Here is a 25,672-nt window from a genome sequence, read left to right as displayed (position 1 = left end):
AGAGGGCATAAGTGTCTTGGTGATGGCAGGTCTTTGGAATCACACCATTTTAAAGGGCAGCATTGCTTTGAGATCTTATAACAACAAACCTCTATTTTATCAATGAATAGCAGATGTGAAGTAAGGCACCCTGGGCTATACAAAGCAGGCAGGCCCTAACTGGCTAAAAATAATTAATTGTGTAAAAATTAGAGTTTGGCACAAGTGGGCTTTTGGCCTGACAGGTCTCAGCCTGCAGTGAAAAAATAAAAAACATGGAAGCCAATACACAGAGGCTGTCTCAGGCTAATTCACATAACAAGCATTGTGTTGTATTTTCACTGAGACTGGAGCCTGTGCAGGGACTTAGCACCTCCTTTCCTCAGATTTGGGCTAAAATCCTGTGGAAATAGGCAACATTCCCTGTAATATTGTTACATTATCAGTAAATACTGAATAACTATGCTCTTCATTCCTTGCTCCAGATGATAGGGATACAGTGGTTAACAAAACCAATTTTGGTCCCTGCAGTCACAGAACCTTGAATTGCTAAGGAATTGTACAAATGCATATGTATTCACTGTGTTAAGTACTTAGGAAGGGTAAGTACTACAAGAGTATGTTAGAGATGGACCTAAGTCAGATGGGGGCAGGGGCACCAGGTCAGGCACCCTTGGTGCAGAAACATAAATGGTGAAACCGGAAGAATGAGTGGGAGTTATCAACAGGCGAGGGAGATCATGCTCTGGCAAAAAGAACAGAATATGCAATGAGAACAAAAGTGACCTCAACCTTAGCTACTCTCTCCCACTGTCACACCTAGGTTTTGTCATCTCCTGTAACTGCCTCACCTTGAGAATCAGTGATTCAGTCATCCCACTCTCTGACCACCGACCCTTGCCCCACTGTGATCATTTTCTAACTTCTTCGGGGCCTTCACACATTGAATCCTCTGGATTTTCTTTATTATTATTATTATTATTATTATTTTTATTTTTATTTTATTTTTAAATTTAACTTCTTTTCAGTGTAACAGAACTCATTGTTTATGCGCCACAACCAGTGCTCCATGCAATACTTGCCCTCCATAGTACCCACCACCTGGTACCCCAACCTCCCACCCTCCGCCCCTTCAAAACCCTCAGATTGTCTTTCAGAGTCCATAGTCTCTCATGGTTCATCTCCCACTCCAATTTCCCTCAACTGCTTCTCCTCTCCATTTCCCCATGTCCTCCGTGTTATTTGTTATGCTCCACAAATTAGTGAAACCATATGATAATTGACTCTCTCTGCTTGACTTAATTCACTCAGCATAATCTCTTCCAGTCCTGTCCGTCCATGTTGATACAAAGGTTAGGTATTCATCCTTTCTGATGGAGGCATAATACTCCATAATGTATACGGACCACATCTTCCTTATCCATTTGTCCCTTGTAGGGCACCTTGGTTCTTTCCACAGTTTGGTGACCGTGGCCATTGCTGCTATGAACATTGGGGTACAGATGGCCCTTCTTTTCACTATGTCTGGATCTTTGGGGTAAATACCCAGTAGTGCAATGGCAGGATCATAGGGAAGCTCTATTTTTAATTTCTTGAGGAATCTCCACACTGTTCTCCAAAGTGGCTGCACCAACTTGCATTCCCACCAACAGTGGAAGAGGGTTCCCCTTTCTCCACATCCTCTCCAACACACGTGGTTTCCTGTCTTGTTACTTTTGGCCACTCTAACTGGTGTAAGGTGGTATCTCAGTGTGGTTTTGATTTGAATCTCCCTGATGGCTAGCGATGAACATTTTTTCATGTGTGTGATAGCTATTTGTATGTCTTCATTGGAGAAGTGTCTGTTCATATCTTCTGCCCATTTTTTGACATGACTATCTGTTTCGTGTGTGTTCAGTTTGAGAAGTTCTTTATAAAGCCTGGATATCAGCCCTTTGTCTGTATTGTCACTTGAGAATATCTTCTCCCATTCTGTGGGTTGCCTCTTTGTTTTGTTGACTGTTTCCTTTGCTGTGCAGAAGCTTTTGATCTTGATGAAGTGTCGAAAATTCATTTTCGCTTTTGTTTCCTTTGCCTTTGGAGACATCTTGAAAGAAGCGCTGTGGCTGATGTTGAAGAGGTTACTGCCTATGTTCTCCTCTAGGATTCTGATGGATTCCTGCCTCATGTTGAGGTCTTTTATCCATTTTGTGTTTATCTTTGTGTATGGTGTAAGAGAATGGTCGAGTTTCATTCTTCTACACGTAGCTGTCCAATTTTCCCAGCACCATTTACTGAAGAGACTGTCTTTTTTCCACTGTATATTTTTTCCTGCTTTGTTGAAGATTATTTGACCAGAGTTGAGGGTCTGTATCTGGGCTCTCTACTCTGTTCCACTGGTCTATGTGTCTGTTTTTATGCCAGTACCATGCTGTCTTGGTGATCACAGCTTTGTAGTAAAGCTTGAAATCAGCCAACGTGATGACCACAGTTTTGTGTTTCTTTTTCAACATTTCCTTACCTCTGCTAATTTTTATTTATTTATTTGTTTAAGAGAGAGAGAGAGAGAGAGAATGTACACAAGCAGTGGGGAGGGCAGAGAGAGAGGCAGGCCCCTCATCGAGTAGGAGCCTGATGGAAGACTCGATCCCAGGAACCTGAGACCACGACCCGAGTTTAATAATGACGCTTAACAACCAAGCCACCTAGGCATCCCTCATTTTTAAATCAGATTGTTTGGTTTGTTATTGAGTTGTAGGAGTTCTTTATATATTTCTGGATGTTAACCCCTTATTGGATATATGATTTGCAAATATCTTCTCCCATTCAGTAGGTTTTTAAAAAAAATTTTGTTGGTGGTTTCCTTCGCTGTCAAAAGCCTATTATTTTCATGTCGTCTGAATTGTTTATTTTTGTTTTTGTTTTCCTTGCCTGAAGAGACAGATCCAGAAAAATATTGCTGATACCAATGTTCCAGAGTTTATTGCCTATGTTTTCTCTTAGGACTTTTATGGTTTTGGGTCCTACATTTAGGTCTTAATCCATTTTGAGTTTATTTTTGTGTATGGTGTTAGAAAATGGTTCAGTTTTATTCTATTGCATGTAGCCATCCTGTTTTTCTAGCACCATTTATTGAAGAGACTGTCTTTCCCCCATTGTATATTCATCTTCCTTTGTCATAGATTAATTTATCATATAAGCATTGGTTTATTTCTGGACTCTCTCTTCTGTTCCAGTGTCTACCTTTGTGCCAGTATCTTACTATTATGATTCTATAGCTTCATAATATAGTTTGAAATCTGGAATGGTGACACCTCCAGCTTTGCCGTTCTTTCTCAAGATTATTTTGAAGGGAATTAAGAGGTACAAACTTCCAGTTATAAAATAATTCACAGGGATGAAAAGTTCAGCATAGCAAATATAGCTAATAATATGGTAATAGCCTTGTATGGTACCAGATTGTAACTACATTTATCATGGTGAACACTGTGTAATGTCTAGAATTGTTAAATCAAAATGTTGTACACTTAAACTAACATATTATTGCATGACAATTATACTTCAATTAAAAATAAACAATATTTGGGGCACCTAGGTGGCTCAGTGGGTTAAGCATCTGTCTTTGGCTCAGTCACGATCCCAGGGTCCTGGGATTGAGCTCTGCATCAGGCTCCCTTCTCCCTCTCCCTCTGCTTGTGTGGACATGCTGTCTCTCTCTTTAAAAGAAATTTTAAAAATTAAAAAAAATAGTTTTCGTATAATTAATAGTCTCTCATGGTTTTACTCCCTCTCTGATAACTTCCCATCAAAATAAATAAATAAATGTTTTTATTGTTAAATATAGCATGTATACAAAATAAATATGATATATGCATATCAACTCTTTAAAAACTAATGGAATATTAAACACCCATGAATCCATCATTCAGGTAAGCTTCAGGTATGGAACTCCCTTGACCCTCTTCATTTATATTCCGTTCTAGGCCACACTCATGACACTATCCTACATCACTGTAACTTCTAAAAACTCATTTAAATTGGGATATAATTGACATATTGACATATAACAGTGTGTAAGTTTAAGGTATAAAAAGTGTTGATTTGAAGGGTACCTAGGTGGTGCAGTCAGTTGAGTGTCTGACTCTTGGTTTCAGCTTGGGTCATGATCTTAGGGTTGTAAGATCAAGCCCTGTGTTGGACTCAGTTCTCAGCAAGGAACCTGTTTAAGATTCTCTGTCCCTCATCCTGCCTCTAGCTCTCTCCCTCTCTCTAAAATAAATAAATATAACATAATAAAAATCATAAAAACACAAAAAATCTCTAAAAAAGTGTTGATTTGATACATTTATATATTGCAATATGCTACCACCTTAGCCTTTGCTAAACCTCTATCATTCCACATAATTGTCATTTCTTTTTTGTGATGGAAACACGGTCATATTTTAATGTGATTTTCTTGTTCTCCATAGGAGCATTTTTTAGCCATATATTACCGTACCACTTATCCTCATTTCTTCTATCATCATCCTAGTCCAATTTATGACAATAACTCCCATATGTCAATAGCTTCCTAAATTGATTTTGCATCCACTTTGCCTCATTCTTATGCATTCTTCATATAGCAGCCAGAATTATTTTTTAAATACAAATCAGATTATGTTCCTTCCCTGCCCAAAACCCTTCAATTGCTTCCCACTGCTTTCTTAGAATGAAAAACATTGTTAGTAACAATAAATGGCATTTGCTGAATTGTGGTAATGCTCAATGTATCGGGCACTACATCATTTGACTTTCACAGTGTTGCAAATGATTATTTCACTTCCATTATTTTTCTTGTTTATAGTGATGGGTAAGCAGAAATCTGTAAGGTCTAATGTAATTGCTGAATGACACATTTAAAAGTGGTGAAGCTGGAATTCCAGGCTGGGGCCTTTTCAGCTACAGAGTATGTCTTTGAAACAGAGAGTCCTGAGTGAAATGACTTATTTTCTATATTTTCATCTCTGTTCCTCCTCTAGTATTCCCAATAGGGAACATAGACATATAGATAAAAAGGAACTGGAAAAAAAAGACAGTCTCTTCAATAAATGGTGCTGGGAAAATTGGACAGCTATGTGTAGAAGAATGAAACTTGACCATTCTTATACCATACACAAAGATAAACACAAAATGGATAAAAGACCTCAACATGAGGCAAGAATCCATCAGAATCCTAGAGGAGAACATAGGCAGTAATCTCTTCAACATCAGCCACAGCAACTTCTTTCAATATATATCTCCAAAGGCAAAGGAAACAAAAGCGAAAATGAATTTTCGACTCTTCATCAAGATCAAAAGCTTCTGCACAGCAAAGGAAACAGTCAACAAAACAAAGAGGCAACCCACGGAATGGGAGAAGATATTCTCAAGTAACAATACAGACAAAGGGCTGATATCCAGGCTTTATAAAGAACTTCTCAAACTGAACACACACGAAACAGATAGTCATGTCAAAAAATGGGCAGAAGATATGAACAGACACTTCTCCAATGAAGACATACAAATAGCTATCACACACATGAAAAAATGTTCATCGCTAGCCATCAGGGAGATTCAAATCAAAACCACACTGAGATACCACCTTACACCAGTTAGAGTGGCCAAAAGTAACAAGACAGGAAACAACGTGTGTTGGAGAGGATGTGGAGAAAGGGGAACCCTCTTCCACTGTTGGTGGGAATGCAAGTAGGTGCAGCCACTTTGGAGAACAGTGTGGAGATTCCTCAAGAAATTAAAAATAGAGCTTCCCTATGATCCTGCCATTGCACTACTGGGTATTTACCCCAAAGATCCAGACATAGTGAAAAGAAGGGCCATCTGTACCCCAATGTTCATAGCAGCAATGGCCACGGTCGCCAAACTGTGGAAAGAACCAAGGTGCCCTACAACGGACGAATGGATAAGGAAGATGTGCTCCATATATACAATGGAGTATTATGCCTCCATCAGAAAGGATGAATACCCAACATTTTTATCAACATGGACGGACGGGACTGGAAGAGATGATGCTGAGTGAATTAAGTCAAGCAGAAGAGTCAATTATCATATGGTTTCATTTATTCGTGGAGCATAACAAATAACACGGAGAACATGGGGAGATGGAGAGGAGAAGGGAGTTGAGAGAAATTGGAGTGCGAGGTGAACCATGAGAGACTATGGACTCTGAAAACAATCTGAGGGTTTTGAAGGGGCAGGAGGTGGGAGGTTGGGGGAGCCTGGTGGTGGGTATTATGGAGAGCATGTATCGCATGGAGCACTGGGTGTGGTCCATAAACAATGAATTTTAGTACACTGAAAAGTAATTAAAAATTAAAATTTTTTAAAAACAGGAATTGGCTCATACAATTGTAGGGTGGGGGCTGCTGAGTCTGACATCTTTAGTGTAGGCAGAAAGGCTGGAGATCCAGGGAAGAGTAAATGTTGCAGCTGATGTCTGAAGGCAGTTTGGTGAAAATTTTCTTCCTCTTTGAGGAACCTCAGTCTTCTCTCTTAAGGCCTTCAACCATATAGATGTGGTCCACTCAGATTATGGAGAGTAATCTGCTTTATTCAAAGTCCACTAATTCAAATGTTTATCACATATAAAAATGTCTTCACAGCAACATTTGTATAGATGTTTCACCAAGGAACTGGGAATTATAGCTTAGTCACATAAAATTGACCACCATATTCCCTGACTATAATTTCATGGTAAAGAATTAAAACCACAAAAAACATATTGAAGAAATACTGAAAGTCATACTCCCATCTCCATTCCCTTCCTTCCAGAAAAGGTGAGCACTGTCAGTCTCTCAGTGAGCATCCTTCCAGAACTCTGCCTATCCCCTTAACATTTATACATATAAATATATACATATATAATTTGATATTATTTTATTTAAATGGGGTCATTCTATACTATTGTTTGGTTCTTGCTTTCCCTCTTGAATGGTAAGTCACATATATTTATCTTTTTCGTAACTTTGACAAACAAAACAACATTACAACATTGAATGATACCATTGAATAAAGAGCAAAAGAATCTCTTTGACTCTTTCCCGGACTTCACTGTTCTCCCAAAAGTAAATATTCTTATCATTTGGTATGTACCTATGAAAACTGTAGACAGAATATTATATACAGAGGTGAAGATGGCAGGATTTGACTCTGTCTCCTTTTTTTTTTTTTTTAAAGATTTTATTTATTTACTTGAGTGAGAGAGAGGGAGTGAGAACAAACTAGAGAAAGCAGAGTGAGGAGGGATGTAGGGACAGAGGGAAAGAGGGAAGCAGACTTCCCGCTGAGTAGGAATAATAATAATGATTAATAATTGTAATAATATTATTAATAATAATGAGTAGTAATAATCTGATTATCTTTCTCCTAGGCATTTCTTGGGATACTTCAATGTAGCTTTCATGATTACTCTGTTCTTCAAGTTTATCTCATGTAACTGAATTAAAAAATGACTCCATTGAGGTCCCTTAGAGGTAACATGGTAAGCTTGGAGGAACACTTATGTGTGCACAAAACTTGTGAGTCTGAATCACATGCAGAACAGGAACTCAGGGTTGCTGGTGAGTCATCCTATGCTTTTGAAGATCATGTAAAATGGATGATAATGATGTTGTTCATTCACTGTCCCTTTAGAGGTTATGGCACAATTTCAAATCGTGGGAGATATTTCATTTACAGAAATGGAAGCAGTCATACTTGTATGAAGCACTGGAAGATTTCAACCAGAAACCAGAAAATAATTTAACAAAACCCCAACATGTCATCAGTCTTTCATCTTGACAAATACACCTTACAAATAGACTCTGATATTCTGTAATTCAATAAATAAATGAGATGCTTGAGAAAGAAATATTTTGCACAGCAGTAAATGGGGAGATGGAGAGGAGAAGGGAGTTGGGGGAAATTGGAAGGGGAGGTGAACCATGAGAGACTACGGACTCTGAAAAACAACCTGAGGGTCTTGAAGGGGCGGGGGGTGGGAGGTTGGGGGAACCAGGTGGTGGGTATTAGGGAGGGCACGGATTGCATGGAGCACTGGGTGTGGTGCAAATACAGTGAATACTGTTACACTGAAAACAAATTAAAAAAATAAAAATTAAAATAAAAAAGATGAAGCAAAATATTAAAGCATACATTTACTGCTGTGCAAAATATTTCTTTCTCAGGCACCTCATTTATTTATTGAATTACAGAGTATCACAGTCTGTCTCCTTTTTAAATAAAGATCTTATTTATCTATTTGACAGAAGGACAGAGCACAAGCGGTGGGAGTGGCAGCAGCGGGAGAAGGAGAAGCAGGGCTCCCTGTGGAGCAAGGAGCCCAACGGCGGGCGGGAGGACTTAGCAGCGGGAGTGAGGGTCCAGCCCAGGACCTGATTCCAGATACTTAACCAACTGAGCCACCCAGACACCCCCAACTCTCTCTCTCCTTTATGTGCTTTCTTCCTCTCCATTCTCACTCCTGCATAAATTATATCCAAATTAGCATGATATGACATTGAGATTATGTCATATGAAATGGTCTATAGGAATAGGAAAGAAGCTTGTTTGACTTGCACATGTGCCACTGTGGAGCATGTGAAAAACCTAAGCCCATTCCTATGCAGGACTGTCTGACTGACAGCTGTAGAAATCACCCTTTCCCTATAAAGCTGGAGTCAAGTACTATAAGCTCCAGATTGAAGAAGTATATAAAGGTCAAGAATAATTTTTCAACAAGAAAGCCAAGGCTTTGATTGTGTGGGTTTATTAGACCATTACCTGCAGAAGTTTCCAAGAAAAATACCAGGGGAAGGGAGGGGTGGGCCTAGTGGGTTGGACCAGAGCAGGGGCATAAATTTGGACCTGTAGCAGGCTGAATAAAGACCTCAAAAGAAAGTAGGTTCTAATTCCTGGAACTTGTAAATATCACTTGATCTGGGAAGAAGAATTTTGCACATATGATTAAGTAAAGGATTTTGAGATGGGAATATTATCCTGGGTTATCCAGGTGGGCCAAATTAAATCACAACTGTCCTTATAAGAGAGAGGCAGAGGAGATCTCTCTATGTTACACACACACACACACACACACACACACACACACACACACACGGTGGGGGGCAGTGGGGAAGATAGTAATGTGGAGGAGTAGAAACTAGAAAATACTGAATTGTGTGAGTGGAGTGATGTAAACAGAAGCCAAGGAATGCTGGCAATCAACAGAAGCTGGAAGGCAAGGAAGGATCCTCCTCTACAGCCTCCAGAGAGAGCTTAGGCTTGCCAAACTTGATTCATCCCAGTGATACTAATTTTAGACTTCTGTCCACCAGAACTGTAGTAGAATAAATTTCTGTTTTATGCCACCCAGTTTGTGGTAATTTGTTAAAGCATATCTAGAAAACTCATACAGGACCAAATCTAATTTTTCAAGTGTGAGCCACAACTTCCATAAACACCTGGTAAGCCAATTATAAAGATTAGATAGATGGTCATAGCAGACTTAGGAGCTTTCGAGAAGCAACCATGAACGTGCTTAGATCCACAGATCTAATATTTTTATTTGGGGGGAATTCCCATTTTTAATTGCACTATTTTGGGGGTTATTGACTTTATAACTTCTTTATATATTTTATATTTTTTGGATATTAACCCCATTCAGTACATTATCTTGTTGTTTTGTTGTTGATTTCCTTTGCTGCACAAAAGCTTTTTATTTTGATGGAATCCCAATAGTTTAATTTTGTTTTTGTTTCCCTTGCCTTAAGAGACATATCTAGAATCTTGTAGGAGTTGTATTGTTACATGTCTCACATTTAGGTCTTTAATCCATTTTAAGTTTATTTTTGTGCATGGTGTTAAAAAGTTGTCCTATTTCACACTTTATGTGTAGCTGTCCAGTTTTCCCCACACCATTTATTGAAGAGACTCTTTTCTTCATTGCATATTCTTGACTATTTTGTCATAGATTAGTTGAGCATATAAGTGTGGGTTTATTTCTGGGCTCTCTATCCTGTCCCAGTGACCTATATGTCTGGTTTTGTGCAAGTACCATGCTGTTTTTATTACTATAGCTATGTAGTATAGCTTGAGATCTGGGATTGTGATGCCTCCAGCTTCGTTCTTTCTCAAGAGTGCTGTGGCTGGGGCAGCTGGCTAGCTCAGAGGGTTAAGCCTTTGCTTTTGGCTCAAGTCATGATCTCAGGGTCCTGAGATCGAGCCCCCTGTCAGGCTCTCTGCTCAGCGGGGAGCATGCTTCCCCCTCTCTCTCTCTGCCTGCCTCTCTGCCTACTTGTGATCTCTCTGTCAAATAAATAAAATCTTTAAAAAAAGAGTGAACAGCTGTGGCTGTTCAGGGTCTTCTGTGGTTCCATACAAATCTTAGTATTTTGTGAAAAACCCCGTTGGTATTGTGATAGGGGTTGCACTGCATCTGTAGATTGTTTTAGGTAACATGGATGTTTTAACAATATTAATTCTTCCAGTCTATGAACATAGAATATCTTTCCATTTGTTATGTCATTTTCAGTTCTCTCATCAGTGTTTTATAGTTTCCAGAGTACAGGTTTTTCACTTCTTTTGTTAGGTTTATTCCGATGTATTTTATTTCCATTTTGCTATTTGTTTTCTGGTTGTTTGTATAGTTCTTTTGTGTTCCTTTCCTTTTTTTTTTTTGCTCTTTTTTTTTTTTGTGATTGATGAGTTTATATAGTGTTAGGTTTTGCTTTCTTTCTCTTTATTTTTTTGTGTATCTATCATAGGTTTTGGGTTTGTGGTTACAATGAGGTTCATATATAATCCTATGTTAGTAGCAGTCTGTATTAATTTGATGGTTATTTAAGTTCAAATACATTTTTAAAAGAAGAAAAAACCCTTCTTTTTCTTCTTCCCTTCTCTTTTCCCTCCACATTTTATGTATATATTATCACATAGTACTTCTTTTTATTCATTACTTTCTTATGCTTAATTATGGTCATTTTCTCTCCACTTAAAGAAGTCCCTTCAGCGTTTCTCATAAGGCTGGTTTGGTGGTGATAAACTCCTTTATTTTTCATTTGTCTGGGAAAATTTTAATCTCTTCTTCAAATCTGAATGATAACCGCTGGATAAGAATATTCTATCTTCTATCTTCTAAGAATATTCTATCAACCAAGAATATTCTTGGTTGTAGACTTTTTCCTTTTAGCACTTTGAATTTATCAGGCCACTCTCTTCTGGCCTGCAAAGTTTCTGCTGATAGCCTTATAGGATTTCACTTATAGGTAATTTTCTATTTCTCTATTACTGATTTTAGATTCTCTTTGTCTTTAACCTTTGGCATTTTAATTATTATGTGTAGTGTTGTGGACCTCCTTGGGTTAATCTTGTTTGAAACTCTGCGCTCCTTGGAGTTGGGTGTCTATTTTCTTCTCCAGTTTAAGGACATTTTCAGCTTAATAATAATAATTCTAAAAAGGCAAATGGCCAAGATACCTCTGAATGAACATTCCCATGCTATTTATGGATTTAACAAAGTAACTTTTTCCAAAACTTTGAGCATTGGCTAAAAATATAATCAAACACCTAAGAAATTAATATAAACTACCAGCCTAGTATATCAGACTCTCTTTAGTGTCTCATACACCTTTAAAAACAGGCAGAAGTGGAACAGATGTTTGAGCTATCAGGGTCTCAGTGCTCCTAGGCTAGACTCCTGGACTGTGATGGTACTAATACCTCCTGCCAGCAGGGGGTGGCAGACCAGACAGCATGGCTCTGGACTTGGAAAGGGAGGAAGCCTCTGAGAATTGCCAATTACATTCTCCCCTGTTCCCTTCCCCCTACACAGAAGCCCGAAAGTCCAGGGGAGTGCTCTCCCCACAGGATGCTGGGGAGCAGAAGAAACTGTTTCTAGTTCATGCAAGGAGTATGTGTGTGCAGATCATATACTATCCAAACATGTGCAGATTACAACCCATTGGGATTGTCCCAACCAGAGTTAAAGTGGATTTGCAGAGGTAGCTCTAAAGAGTTGCTCTGGGCTGTGGTGGATTCAACCAGATTATAATGCTCTGAAATAGCCTTTTCCTACTGGAGACACACAAAGAGGAAGACAACATCTAATAGAGCAGTATGGCTGGAGAGGTATGGAGGAGGGATGGGGACACCCAGGACTGGGAGCTCTCCACATTGGAAGGGAAGAAGTTGTCTTCCTTTTCCCTCTATTTTGTTTTTGGGAAATCCTGTCAGTGTTCTTTTCATCATGGTTCCTGTTTATTTGTCTTTATGAGAGATACTGTTAACTTTCACCTCTCTAATTTAGTCATCAAGAGTGTCTTCAGCCCTTCTATTGGAATTTTTTCATTATTTTGGGCAACACAATTAAAAACTTTCAAGGATTCCCATTATTTCCTTTTCAAATTAGCTTTAGTATTCTCCAGGTTAACTAGATATATTTCTAGTCTGTTGCTAGTGATAACAAAGACACTGCTCCTGAAAAGCTTCTAGATGTAAGCATTGGCCTTGCTGTCAACCTAGAGGAGACTCCCTGATTTGACATTGGATCCTATGCAGGTATAGGGAACTGAAACTGCTACTGCAGAGTATTGGCAGCTGATGATGTTAATGCATTTAAGGTTTTAGTTAAACTACTCTGTCCAGAGCCTAGAAGTTGTCTATTAGCTTCAGAGGTCCAGATATGTATGGCCATACAAATTCAACACTTAATTTGCAAAATGAACAAACGTGTTTGAAATGAAGTCTTTTGCAGGCCAGCTACACCTGGCATCTCCAGACCGAGCTCAAGAAACACTGTTTTTGGCAAAAGCCACCCACAACCTGGGGAATCCTTGAACCACTACTCAGTTACTCAGGAAAATGCCTCCTATGCTTCCAATAATCCCCTAGTCCCTCCTTTCCTTCCCATGTCCTTGAGGCTGAGGTTTTGAGTGTAATTGATATACATTCCTTATTGGGTGAAGGACACTTAAGACTCCATTTATGAAATATTGGATATGAAAATATTGCATATGAAATATTGGATATCCAGTATGAAATATTGGATATTGTCATTTTTTGAGATACTGATTTAAGTTTAATCTCTCACTGAAGTATGCGTTTAGGTGTTATAACTCATTTCCTTATGGGACTAAAAGGAAATTTTTGTATAGTGAAAATTTTGTTGTGGCAATTAAGAGCTTGCACACATGCTGGGATGACTAAACTCGCGGAATGTGTTTCTACCTCCATCCTCCTTGGTTGCTAAGAACCACAGTAATGTTAAAAGTGAAAGACTAAAAGGTCTAGAATAGAAATGCTAAGCCCCTGAGTGGAGCATTTGCATAGAGAACTATTACTGGTCTGTTAATTTGGCATCCTTTGGAAAACTGACCCCTCAAAAATGAAAAACTGAAGCCCCTCCCAAAAGGCTGGCAGGAAACCTACATTTCTGGAGTTTTCATGGTTATTAGACCCAAGAACAAGAAATGTTAAGTCTGGAGCCAGATGCTGATATGTCACCACTCTCACATAAGATCACTGCTCAAGGCTTGGACTCATGAAGCAGTAGGTAGGCATGGACAAAACCTCATGTCTCCATGAGCTGATCAAGGTTTCCAGGATAGTGGTTAGCTACAAGAACTACTGACCAAGATAAGGACATTCCACCTTGTCCAAATCTAGGCCTACACACTACTGATTTCAGGTGAGCAACATTAACATGTTGCCTCCACAAGGCAATCCTCCTTCATCATATCAAAAGCAGGAAGACAATATTCTCCAGCCTACAATATCCATGTGCTTCCTATGTATTCTTCAGAAGTGTAAAATTCGACCTCAGTCGTTGGGACCCTCCAGTCATCATATACTCTTGAACGGCCATCATTGTGACCTGAATAAGTGAAGTCTAGTAAATATGATAACACAAACCAGCCTGAAATAAGGAATAAAACCCACCTTCCCACCAGAAAAACACGAAGGAACTCCAAAGTCCAAGCTTACTGTACTGCAAAGATAATCCTAAAAATTTATAAGACATAATATTACATAAGTATTACACAAAATCTCTACTTTGTGTTTTTTATGAGTGCCCAAATGTCTGAAGAAACCCATGTCTTCTTTTTCCATGAAAATATTACTCATATTTTTCCTACCTAGAAACAAGCAGTTCCATTGCTCATTCTTATTTTCCACTTAATTCTGTTTATAACATCATATTTTGTTCAATACGATCTCCATTCAAAGCACCATTCCAGTTCTCAGCACTATAATACTACAAGCTATGTGTTTCTCCCCACAAATCAAGCAAATGATGAAAAATACAAATAACATGAAAAAATTAGGAAGACTCAGTACTGTCAGGAAGTCAGTTCTTCCCAAATTGATCTGTAAGTTGAATGCAGTTTCAGTGAAAATCCCACCAAGCTATTTGTGTGGATATTAACAAACTGATTCTAAAGTTTATATGGAGAGGCAAAACACCCAGAATAGCCAAGTCAGTATTGAAAGAGAACAAAGTTGGAGGGCTGACACTACCCAATTTCAAGACTTATTGTAAAGCTAGAGTAATCAAGATAGTGTAGTATTGGCAAAACAATAGATAAATAGATTAATAGAACAGAATAGAGAGCCCATAAAATGACCAACATATAGTCAACGGATCTTCCACAAAGGAGCAAAGACAGTCTTTTAGACAAATGGTGCTGGAACAAATGGACATCTACATGCAAAAAAAAAAAATTAGACACAGACTTTACACCCTTCACAAAAATAAATTAAAAAATGGAAAGAACCTAGATGTCCATCAACAGAAGAATGGATAAAGAAGATGTGGTGGGGCACCTGGTGGCTCAGTGGGTTAAGCCTCTGCCTTCAGCTCAGATCATGGTCTTAGGGTCCTGGGATTGAGCCCTGCATCAGGCTCTCTGCAGCAGGGAGCCTGCTTCCCTCTCTCTCTGCCTGCTGTTCTGCCTACTTGTGATCTCTCTTTCTCTGTCAAATAAATAAATAAAATCTTAAAAAAAGATGTGGCACACACACACACACACACACACACACACAATAGAATACTATGCACCCATCAAAAGAAATGAAGTCTTGCCATTTGCAATGACGTGAATGGAACTAGAGGCTATTAGGCTGAGTGAAATAAGTCAATCAGAGAAAGACAATTATCATATTATCTCCCTGATATGAAGAAGTTTAGAGGCAAAGTGAGGGGTTTGGGGGATAGGGAAGGAAAAAATGAAACAAGATGGGATCAGGAGAGAGACAAACCATAAGAGACTCTTAATCTCACAAAACAAACTGAGGGTTGCCGGGAGGAGGGGAGTTGGGAGAGGGTGGTTGGGTTATGGGGATGGTATGTGCTATGGTGAGTGCTGTGAAGTGTGTAAACCTGGCGATTCACAGACCTGTACCTCTGGGGCTAATAATACATTATATGTTAATAAAAAATTAAAAATAAAAAGAGTGCCTGGGTAGTGCAGTTGGTTAAGTGTCTGACTCTTGGTTTTGGTTCAAGTTGTGATCTCAGGGTCATAAGATCCAGTCCCAGACTGGACTCCACAGTCAGCACAGAGTCTGCTTGAAATTCTGTCTCCCTGTCCCTCTGCCCCTCCTGCTCATTCTCTCTCTCTCTCAAATAAATAAATAAATAAATCTTTAAAAAAATAAAATGGACTGTAGACCTAAATGTAAAACACAAAACAATAAAACTCCTAGAAGATGACACAGGGTAAAAGCTAAGTGCCCTTGAATATGGCAATGACTTTTTAGATATAACACCAAAGACGCAATTCATGAAAGAAATAATTGATAAGCTGTACTTCATTAAAATTAAAAAATCCTGTGAAAGACAATGTCAAGAGAATGAGAAGATATGATCCATATATACAATGGAGTATGATGCCTCCATCAGAAAGGATGAATACCCAACTTTTGTATCAACATGGATGGGACTGGAGGAGATGATGCTGAGTGAAATAAGTCAAGCAGAGAAAGTCAATTATCATATGGTTTCACTTACTTGTGGAGCATAACAAATAGCATGGAGGACATGGGGTGTTAGAGAGGAGAAGGGAGTTGGGGTAAATCGGAGTGGGAGATGAAGCATGAGAGACTGTGGACTCTGAGAAACAAGGTTTTGGAGGGGAGGGGGTGACACGATGGGTGAGCCTGATGGTGGGTATTGTGGAGGGCACGTATTGCAGGGAGCTCTGGGTGTGGTGCGTAAACAATGAATCTTGGAACAATGAAAAAATTTTTAAAAGATTGAAAAAAAGACAAGCCACAGACTGGGAGAAAATATTTGCAGAACAAACATCTGATAAAGGATTGTTATCCAAAATGTATGAAGAGCATTTAAAACTCAAAAATAAGAAAACAAACAGCCCTATTTAAAAATGAGCAAAAGACCTGAAAATACACTTCACCAAATAAGACATACCAGATGTCAAGTAAGCACATGAAACTATGCTCCACATCATATGTCATCAGGGAAATGTAAATTAAAGCAATGAGATACCACTACCCACCTTAGAATGGCCAAAATCTGGAGCACTAACAACACAAAATGCTGGTGAGAATGTCGAGTAACAGGAATTCTCATTCATTGCTGGTGGAAATGTGAAAGGTAAAGCCACTTTGGAAGACAGTTTGCAGTTATCTTACAAAACTAAGCGTACTCTTACCATATGATTAACAGTTGTGCTCCTTTGTATTTATCCAAAAGAGCTGAAAATTTATGTCCAAACAAAAACCTGTACACGGATGTTTATAGAAGCTTCATTCATAATTGCTGAAATTTAGAAACAGCCAAGAAGTCTTTCAGTAGCTGAGTGGATAAAATATGGTGCACCCAGACAATGGAATGTTATTCAGCATTAAAAAGAAATGAGTTATCAAGTCATGAAAAGACATGGAGAAATCTTAGATGCATATTACTAAATAAAAGAAGTCAATCTGAAAAGATATATACTATATAATTTCAACTACATGACCTTCTGGAAAAAGCAAAACTGGAGACAGTAAAAAGATCAGTAGTTGACAGAGTTTAGTGTGGAAGAAGGGATGAATGAGCAGAGCACAGAGGATTTGGGGGGCAGGGAAACCACTTTGCATGACATTATAATGGTGGATACCTATCATTATACATTTGTCAAAACCAGGAGGATGTACAAGACCAAGAGTAAATCTTAATGTAAACTGTTTGACTAATTGTAACAAATGTACCACTGTAGTGAGATGTCAATTACATAGGGGGCGGGCTGTGTTTGGGGGGAGTAGAGAGTATATGGGAGATCTTTATATTTTCCACTCAGTTTTGCTGTGAACCAAAAATTGTTCTAAAAAATAAAGTTTATTAATTAAAAATAATGCAAAATGATGACTGCATAACTTTTAAGTAATTACATCTGCAATGAATGGCCTTTTTGCAAATAAAGGCACATTCTGAGGTACTGAGGGTTAAGATTTCACCATATGAATTTTGGGAGGACACAATTTAACACTTAACAATCTTAAACAATCAGGTTCCTGGGTGGCTCAGATGGTCAAGGGGATGCTTTCAGCTCGTCATGATCCCAGGGTCCTGGGATTGAGTCCTGCATTGGGCTCCCTGCTCAGTGGGGAGCCTGCTTCTTCCTCTCTCTCTCTCTCTCTCTCTCTCTCTCTCATGATTAAATAAATAAAATCTTTCAAAAACAATCTTGAACAATTAAGGGGAGTAATTTCTGTCTATCCATGTATTCTTCCACAGAAATTTTTTATAGTCCACATAAAAAATTTCATTGATCCAAGACTGGTGATTCAAAAAAGCTATTGTAGCCCAAGTGTGTGTAAAAATTAGAATGTTATTGGCTCTGAGTACCCAAAATGATCAGTGATATTAGACATGTGAATGAGCCATCTTGGGTTTACAGCCCAGTTAAGCCTTCATATCATTAAATTTCCAAATTACACCTTCAACCACATGAGAAATCTCAAGAGAGAACTACCCAGCCAAACTTTCCCCCAATTCTTAACTCACAAAATTGTGAGCAGAATAAAATGGTTGTTTTAAGCCAGTATGTTTTGGGTAATTGGTTACACAACAAAAATAACTTTAATGGAAAAAGTTCCCAGATTAATAACTTCGATGAAACATAAAAAAAGGAGAAACATCCCAATGAAGAAATAGGAAAAATAAAAATTTCAAACAAAAGGAATCAGAAAGGTATTTAACCTCATTTATAATCAGAGAAATTCAAAATAAAAGCACAATGAAATAATATATGAGCCACATACTATTAAATGTTGGTGGGGGCACCTGGGTGGCTCAGTCAGTTAAGCATCCAACTCTCAATTTCAGCTCAAGTCATGATCTCAGGGTCCTGGGATGGGGCCCCGTGTGTGGCTCCTCACTCAGCGGGGAGTTTGCTCAAGGATTCTCCCTCTCCCTCTGCCCCTTACCCTGCCCAAGCTATTTCTCTCTAATAAATAAATAAGTCTTTTTTTTTAAAGGAGGGCATGTGATGTGATGAGCACTGGGTGTTATATGCAACAGATGAATCACTGAATACTACATCTGAAAATAATGATGTACTATATGTTGGCTAACTGAATTAAAACTTAAAAAATAAATGATGATGATGTGGAAATCGATAGAGGTTTAAATTGGTATAGCAACCTCGAGAACAATTTGACAATTTATCTTAAAACTGAAAATATTCTTTGATTCAGCAATGCCACAGCTAGGTACACACCTTAGTGAAACTCTCCAAGATTATTTAGAGCAACATTATTTGTGATAGCTAAAAATAAGAAACTAACTTCTGTCAATGGGAAATTTATAAATGAATTTTTGTACACATACACAGTCCTACAATGAGATATTATACAGAATTGAAAATTGATGAAACAAATCTGCATGTCTCAAAATGGCAGTTCTCACAAACATGATTAGTTAACTAAATGGATGAGTACTTTTATATAAAGTCTAAAACAAGAGAACATAAGGAAATGCAAAGAAATGTAAATGAAGAACAGTGCCTCCCTCTATGGGGCAGAGAGCTGGAGGCTATTGAGAAGGAATATGCAAAGAGGTTAACTTCATTAGCAGTGTTTTATGTCTTAGGTGCTAGGTATAGAAGTATTGGTTGCACTTTTATACCTTTTTGTATGTTAAATATTGTAGAATGTATTTTTTATAGTACTTACTTACCAGAAGCTCTTGTAAAAAAAAATTCCCAGGTGTGTTTCAGACCCAGCAGATCAGAATCCCCAGAGGTGGGGCTCGAGAATTTGCCTCCTAGGTAACCCTGCCACTAGGGGCCTAAGCCAGGAGAAGCCCATCCCTGTGGAGGTGGTGTACTTCATGCTGTATTACTCTTCCACTTTATAAGTGACATTTATCTATCAGTTCCTCAATTTTAGTGCCTTTGTGCTAGCTACCATGCAAGAAAATGTGGACATAAAAACAAGATCTTTTTTCTTGCTTCATGGGTCTTCTCAAATAGAAGTGGAGGACACATTGACATTGAGTGGAGGAGACATTATCCTCTGTTGTCCTTTGAGCAGAGAGTTGAGGAGGCCCTAAAATGAGAGGGAAGGTTAACTCCAATTACAAAAGGTTTCAAAAACTTTCAAACTGAACATGTTGAAATCAATCAGTTCGACCCTGGTGTCCGTAAACCCCTCTTTCCTGATACGCAGGACAGCCACAGCCTGCTTCATTGCACCTGATTGGGACCTCTACGTGTTTCCGCCAAGAGAAATTCTGGATTCCCCTCTTTGCCTTGGCTGTACTTTGCATCTCTCCATAATGTCTCATAACTTTGCCATTTACTCATTGTGTGACTGGGCTGGCTGTGTCCCTTCTCTGAGACTCCCTTTCTGCCTCTGTAAGTTGAGCAGATGGTTAAGTCCTCAGAGTGGCAAAACTTGGACCAGTATGTAGCCTTCCAGGTCACCATGTTATTTCATTGCCTTTCTGGGATCACAAAAAGCTGATTTGAAAATTGGCAACCAAGTGTTTTATCAGAGACATGGATTCTGAGTAACCTCCTAGATGTTTTAGGAAAAAGAAGACACATGTGGTAGACTTTCAAGGCACTCCTGACTAGATCCCATTCCATATACCATGGAAAGTGAATCACGAGTTTTGGAGAAAACAATTTTAGACAGTCTTGCCATTTTCCCACGATTGAGCAGAAGGAAACCTACAAATCTGAGGCGTAGCCAGTTTTGTCTCTAGTAAATATGAGGAAGATTTTTCTTCCTTACCAGGACTGTGAGTGGAAGTAAATTCTAATGTGGATGAAACAACCAAAAGAGCCATAGCCTCAAAGAGTTATGGGGACCAATTTAGGATCTAAACTGGGAATGTGAGTGGAGCGTTCTATGCCCCACCTGGTACAAGGCGGCTTTCCAGACCTGGTTGGGTGAGTGAGCCTCCCAAGGGTCATCAAGCACAGGCTCCTGCTTGTGTGACTGGGGAGAGTCCTGCCCACAGGAAGCAAGGATGTAGTTAGCAGGGCAGGCAGGAGCACACAGAGCACTGGACCCTTTGCATGAGGGCAGCCACTCGCTCCATTCTTCTGATGGCCCTGGGGTCCTAGGGATGCAGCACAACCCACAGCCTACTGCCAGGAGGAAAATGCAGGCCCAAGATGTTGAGCTCCATTTCCAGACAGTGGACTTGACGCCCTCAAAATGGAAAAAGCCCAAGCAAACCAGAACGGTGGGTCACCTTTCTCGGGACAGGCCACTGGCACTGGGGTAGCGACGCGCCTTGGCCAGTGGGTGTGGGTGGGCGGGTCGTGCGTGCCCCCACAGCGGCCTCGCCCTCACCCCGCAGCAAGCCTGGGGGCCTGCAGACCCTCCCTCCGTTGGGGTGGAGTGTGTGAGTGCTCGAGTGTGCGCACGAGGCGTCTCCTCCACGTAATTAATGGCACCCGGACGAGGTGCTGCCCGCCGAGCTGGGACAGGACCAGTCTTGGTCGGGGTGGAGGAGGGGGGCAGCAGGCGAAGAGGCCCCCAGGACGCCCTCCCCGCCCCCATCCCCGTTCCCCACCCACGCCAGAGCGCAGCGCCCCGCGGGCGCATCTCGGGCCTGCCCAGCCCCTCTCCGGCGGCTCCCCGCGGACTTGGGGGGCCCCCGCGGGTGTGGAACCCTCGCCACGCTGACGCGCCGAGGGCACGCTCCGGGAGCGGCGGGCGGTGGACCGGGCTGGGTCAGGGATGGGGGCACCGAGTCGCGGATCCCCCGGGTCCCCCCACCTGTGCCAGCGGCCCCTCAGGGGGCCGGGGGTGGGTGGGTGGGTGGGGGGAGGAGCAGCTGACGTCACGCGCGGTCCCGGGGTGCCCGCGGCGGTGGCCGCAGCCCGGCCGCGTGACCCGCGCGCGCCAATGGCCCGGCGGTCTCCCGGGCGACGCGGAGGGTCCGCGCTCCGCCGCCCCCGCGCCCCCGCCCCGAGTCCGCAGTGCAGAGAGTGGCGGCGAGCAGGCGCGGGCGCGCTGGCCCACGTGCCGCGCGGAGCGAGGGACCGCGAGAGGAAGCGGGAGAGAGAGCCGCGCGGGAGAGCCGGGGAGAGAGGCGCGCACCGCCCGGCCCGCGGCGCCGCGCAGCCCCTGCGCCCCTCCTGCTGGGGCCTCCGCCGGGAAAGACCCCGACCCAGAGGAAGGTACCAGGCCTCGGGGAGGGTGCGCTTGCCCCCCGCCCCCGCCCCCGGGAGACCCCGCCGCCCTCCGCCCGCTCCAGCGGGACTGCGGCAGCCCGCGGGGGGTGGGGGTGGGGGGGGAGGGGGGGAGGAGGGGGCTGTGGCCCCCCCGCGGGTCGGTGGAAGGCGGGGCAGGGATCGAGCCTGGGCGGCAGAGGCGCCGCCCCGGGGGAGGAGGGTCACCTGGCGGTGGGAGGAGGGTGTGGGCATTAACCTCGCTCTCGTCCGGTTCCTGTTCACAGGCTGTGGAGACCTGGGCCGTTCTCTCCGAGTCCTAGCCGCCCTCCACCCCACCCCCTGCCTCATTCTTTCCTCCCTCTCAGCAGCACCCTCCCTGGTCTGCGTCGGGAACGGTTTCCTGCCCGTAGTATTAGCCCCGCGCCGGCAGCGATTGTGCACGATGGCGGTGACGTTGCTGCAGGACTGGTGCAGGTGGATGGGCGTCAGCGCTCGCAGGGGCCTGCTCATTCTGGGCATCCCGGAGAACTGTGATGAAGCCGAACTCCACGAGTCCCTGGAGGCCGCCCTGTGGCCCTTGGGCCACTTCACCGTGCTGGGCAAAGTGTTTCGAGAGGAGGATAACGCCGCAGTGCGGCCCTGGTCGAGCTTGACCGGGAAGTCAACTATGCTTTGGTCCCCAGGGCAATCGCGGGCACCGGGGGGTCCCTGGAAACGTGGTCTTTGTGCCCCGTTACTCAGGCGAGGAGTTTCTCAATCGCGTGTTCCACTTCCTGGAGCAACAAGGGCAGATGGTGGAGACCGTGGCTGGGGTCCTGGGCCTGGGACTGCGCAGGGTGTGCTGGCTCCGATCGGTCACTCAGGCCCTCCAGCCCTTGGTGGAGACCCTGCGGTACGAGCGCCTGGGCGTGTTTTCCGGGAGGGATCCGCTCGCCCCGGGGGAGGAGCCCTTTGAGGCCTGGCTCGACCACGCCTCCGACATGCTACAGGTGTGGCAGAGTGTCTCAGAAAGGGAGAGGAGGCGGCGGCTGATGGAAGGCCTTCGAGGGACAGCCCTGCAGCTCATGCATGAGCTCCTGGCGGACAACCCCGCCAGGACGGCGGAGGACTGCCTGGCGGCCCTGACCCAGGTGTTTGGAGACAACGCGACCCAGAGGACCATCCGGATGAGGTGTTTGACCGCTCACCAGCAGCCGGGCGAGGGGCTTTCCGCTTTCGTGTTGCGGCTGGAAGTCCTGCTGCAGAAAGGCATTGAGAAGGGGGCCCTGGCCAGAGGCTCAGCTGACCTCCTGCGCCTGAGGCACATGCTCACCAGGGCCATCGTTCCTGAGCCTCTGGACGAGGTACTGAGGAAGCTGAGAATGGCTGGAAGGTGTCCAAGTTTCCTAGAGATGATGGGGATTGTTCGGGAGTCTGAGGCATGGGAGGCCAGTCTAGCCACGATCGAGAGAGCCCAGGCAGAGGAAAGGGTCCGTGCCCAGGCACAGGAAAGGGTCCGTGCCCAGGCACAGGAAAGGGTCCGTGCCCAGGCAGAGGAAAGGGTCCGTGCCCAGGCAGAGGAATGGGTCCGTGCCCAGGCAGTCCGTGCCCAGGCAGAGGAATGGGTCCGTGCCCAGGCAGAGGAAAGGGTCCGTGCCCAGGCACAGGAAAGGGTCCGTGCCCAGGCAGAGGAAAGGGTCCGTGCCCAGGCAGAGGAATGGGTCCGTGCCCAGGCAGAGGAAAGGGTCCGTGCCCAGGCAGAGGAAAGGGTCCGTGCCCAGGCAGAGGAAAGGGTCCGTGCCCAGGCAGAGGAAAGGTCCCGTGCCCAGGCAGAGAAAAGGGTCCGTGCCCAGGCAGAGGAATGGGTCCGTGCCCAGGCAGAGGAAGGGGTCCGTGCCCAGGCAGAGGAAAGGGTCCGTGCCCAGGCAGAGGAATGGGTCCGTGCCCAGGCAGAGGAAGGGGTCCGTGCCCAGGCAGAGGAAGGGGTCCGTGCCCAGGCAGAGGAATGGGTCCGTGCCCAGGCAGAGGAAAGGGTCCGTGCCCAGGCAGAGGAATGGGTCCGTGCCCAGGCAGAGGAAGGGGTCCGTGCCCAGGCAGAGGAAAGGGTCCGTGCCCAGGCAGAGGAATGGGTCCGTGCCCAGGCAGAGGAAAGGGTCCGTGCCCAGGCAGAGGAAAGGGTCCGTGCCCAGGCAGAGGAATGGGTCCGTGCCCAGGCAGAGGAAAGGGTCCGTGCCCAGGCAGAGGAATGGGTCCGTGCCCAGGCAGAGGAAGGGGTCCGTGCCCAGGCAGAGGAAGGGGTCCGTGCCCAGGCAGAGGAAGGGGTCCGTGCCCAGGCAGAGGAAATGGTCCGTGCCCAGGCAGAGGAAGGGGTCCGTGCCCAGGCAGAGGAAGGGGTCCGTGCCCAGGCAGAGGAATGGGTCCGTGCCCAGGCAGAGGAAATGGTCCGTGCCCAGGCAGAGGAAGGGGCCGGTGCCCAGGCAGAGGAAGGGGGTCCGTGCCCAGGCAGAGGAAGCGGGCCGGTGCCCAGGCAGAGGAAGGGGTCCGTGCCCAGGCAGAGGAAGGGGCCGGTGCCCAGGCAGAGGAAGGGGTCCGTGCCCAGGCAGAGGAAGGGGTCCGTGCCCAGGCAGAGGAAGGGGCCGGTGCCCAGGCAGAGGAAGGGGCCGGTGCGCAGGCAGAGGAAGGGGCCGGTGCCCAGGCAGAGGAAGGGGCCGGCGCCCAGGCTAAGGCGGAGGATGATAGCATGGAGGAGAGGCAGCTGGAGGAGCCGGAGTGGGAGGAGGAGGAGGACAGTCACGATCGTGACACTCTCCCCACAGACCTAGGTCAGGCAAGCCCCTCAGAGGTCCCTGGGGGCCCCACTCCTGCCCACATGGGCCGAGCTTCCAGGGCGGGCCCAGGAGGTCCTGGCTATGAGCCAGAGGGCCTCCCCCAGGCCAGAGACGAGGAGGCCGGAGAGCCCCCCGAGGAGGGGCTCGAGCCCATCCCAGAGGGGTTGGGAAACGTGGATGGGGCTGGGGAGACGATCCCCCCCGTGTCCTCCTCAGGCTAATAGGCTCAGAAGGCCCAGGGCCCCCCTCTCCTCTCAGGCAGCAGAGCTCTGGAGGCAGGGGGAGGCCATGCCGGGGCAGCAGCCTCACCCCACGTGCGGGGCAGGGCCGAGGGAAGGCCCCACCCAGCCCAAGCCAAGACCCCAGGCACTCCACCATCCATAAGGGGACCTGAACACCACCATCAGCCCTTCCAAGTGACCAGGATGACCACACTTGACACCACATGGGGCGGGGAAAGGTGTCCCCCTCCCCCGCAACCCATGGCAGCACCCTACCTGGCCCCAGCCCCAGTCCCAATCCATGCCAACTCAGGCAGCCAGTCTGGGAAGCACCCCTGGGTGGCTGACCCTAGCCTAGGTGAGGGGCACCCGGAGCCATCTGCCACCTACACTGGACTGGGAGATGTTAGGGGCCGCCTCAAGGGTGCCAGCCTCTTGGGTCTCCCAAGAGGGAGACCCTCATGTGCATCCCCCAGGGCACGTCGCTCCATGTTCTGGGAAACCCGCTTGTGTCTTTGTGGGGCCCTTATGACCCACGTGTCACGTTACTCCCCCACCCCCCCACTAGGTCCCGTTCCTGTGCAGAGCCTTGAGGTGTGCAAGAGCCCGCGGTGGGTGTCCTGGCCCACCGGGGCAGCCACCCCCCCAGCCCGGGGGCCTGCCGTGAGCCTCAGTGGCGACCGGGGCTCCGCTCGCTCTCTCTCCCAGTGTTGTGAGCTCCACCGCTGCTTTCTCGGTGTAGATTTAAGCCGGCCGCTGCTTGTTCTCGTGGAGATGTGTGTGTGTGCTTCTCTGAGCGGCTGTCCCCAGCCCCATCATCTCCGAGATCCCCAGCCCAGTTCCAGGAGACGGCCGGAAGGATGCCCGAGGGCACGGCTGCTGCTCGCCCCGTGACCTCGGGAAGGAGGAACCAACCAAGGACCGAGGTGGCCAGCGGGAGTCTCCACGGGAACCGTGCTCTGATGTGCCACCCGTTTGTTTCTTGTGACTCCGTGTCCCCGGCTTGGCCGAGTGTCCCCTGCTGCGTTTTCCGCCATCC

The 25,672-nt window shown here is 44.8% G+C and overlaps 1 protein-coding gene across 1 annotated transcript; it reads left to right on the top strand.

Annotated features, from left to right (window-relative positions):
* Positions 1-21,545: 21,545 nt before the first annotated feature.
* Positions 21,546-24,633, top strand: LOC101673017 (paraneoplastic antigen-like protein 6B). Its single transcript, XM_045068078.1, is given in 5 exon segments — positions 21,546-21,611; positions 21,890-22,233; positions 22,236-22,310; positions 22,313-23,269; positions 24,280-24,633. Coding segments are annotated over 4 exon segments (1,572 nt in total). The 5' UTR covers positions 21,546-21,611; positions 21,890-22,047.
* Positions 24,634-25,672: the final 1,039 nt, after the last annotated feature.

This window comes from Mustela putorius, unplaced genomic scaffold (genome assembly GCF_011764305.1).
Source record: "Mustela putorius furo isolate JIRA1106 unplaced genomic scaffold, ASM1176430v1.1 tig00003899_pilon_pilon_pilon, whole genome shotgun sequence".
Classification (NCBI taxonomy): domain Eukaryota; kingdom Metazoa; phylum Chordata; class Mammalia; order Carnivora; family Mustelidae; genus Mustela; species Mustela putorius.
The sequence above is the reverse complement of the archived record's forward strand: the minus strand, read 5'-3'. Positions and strand labels throughout refer to the sequence as shown.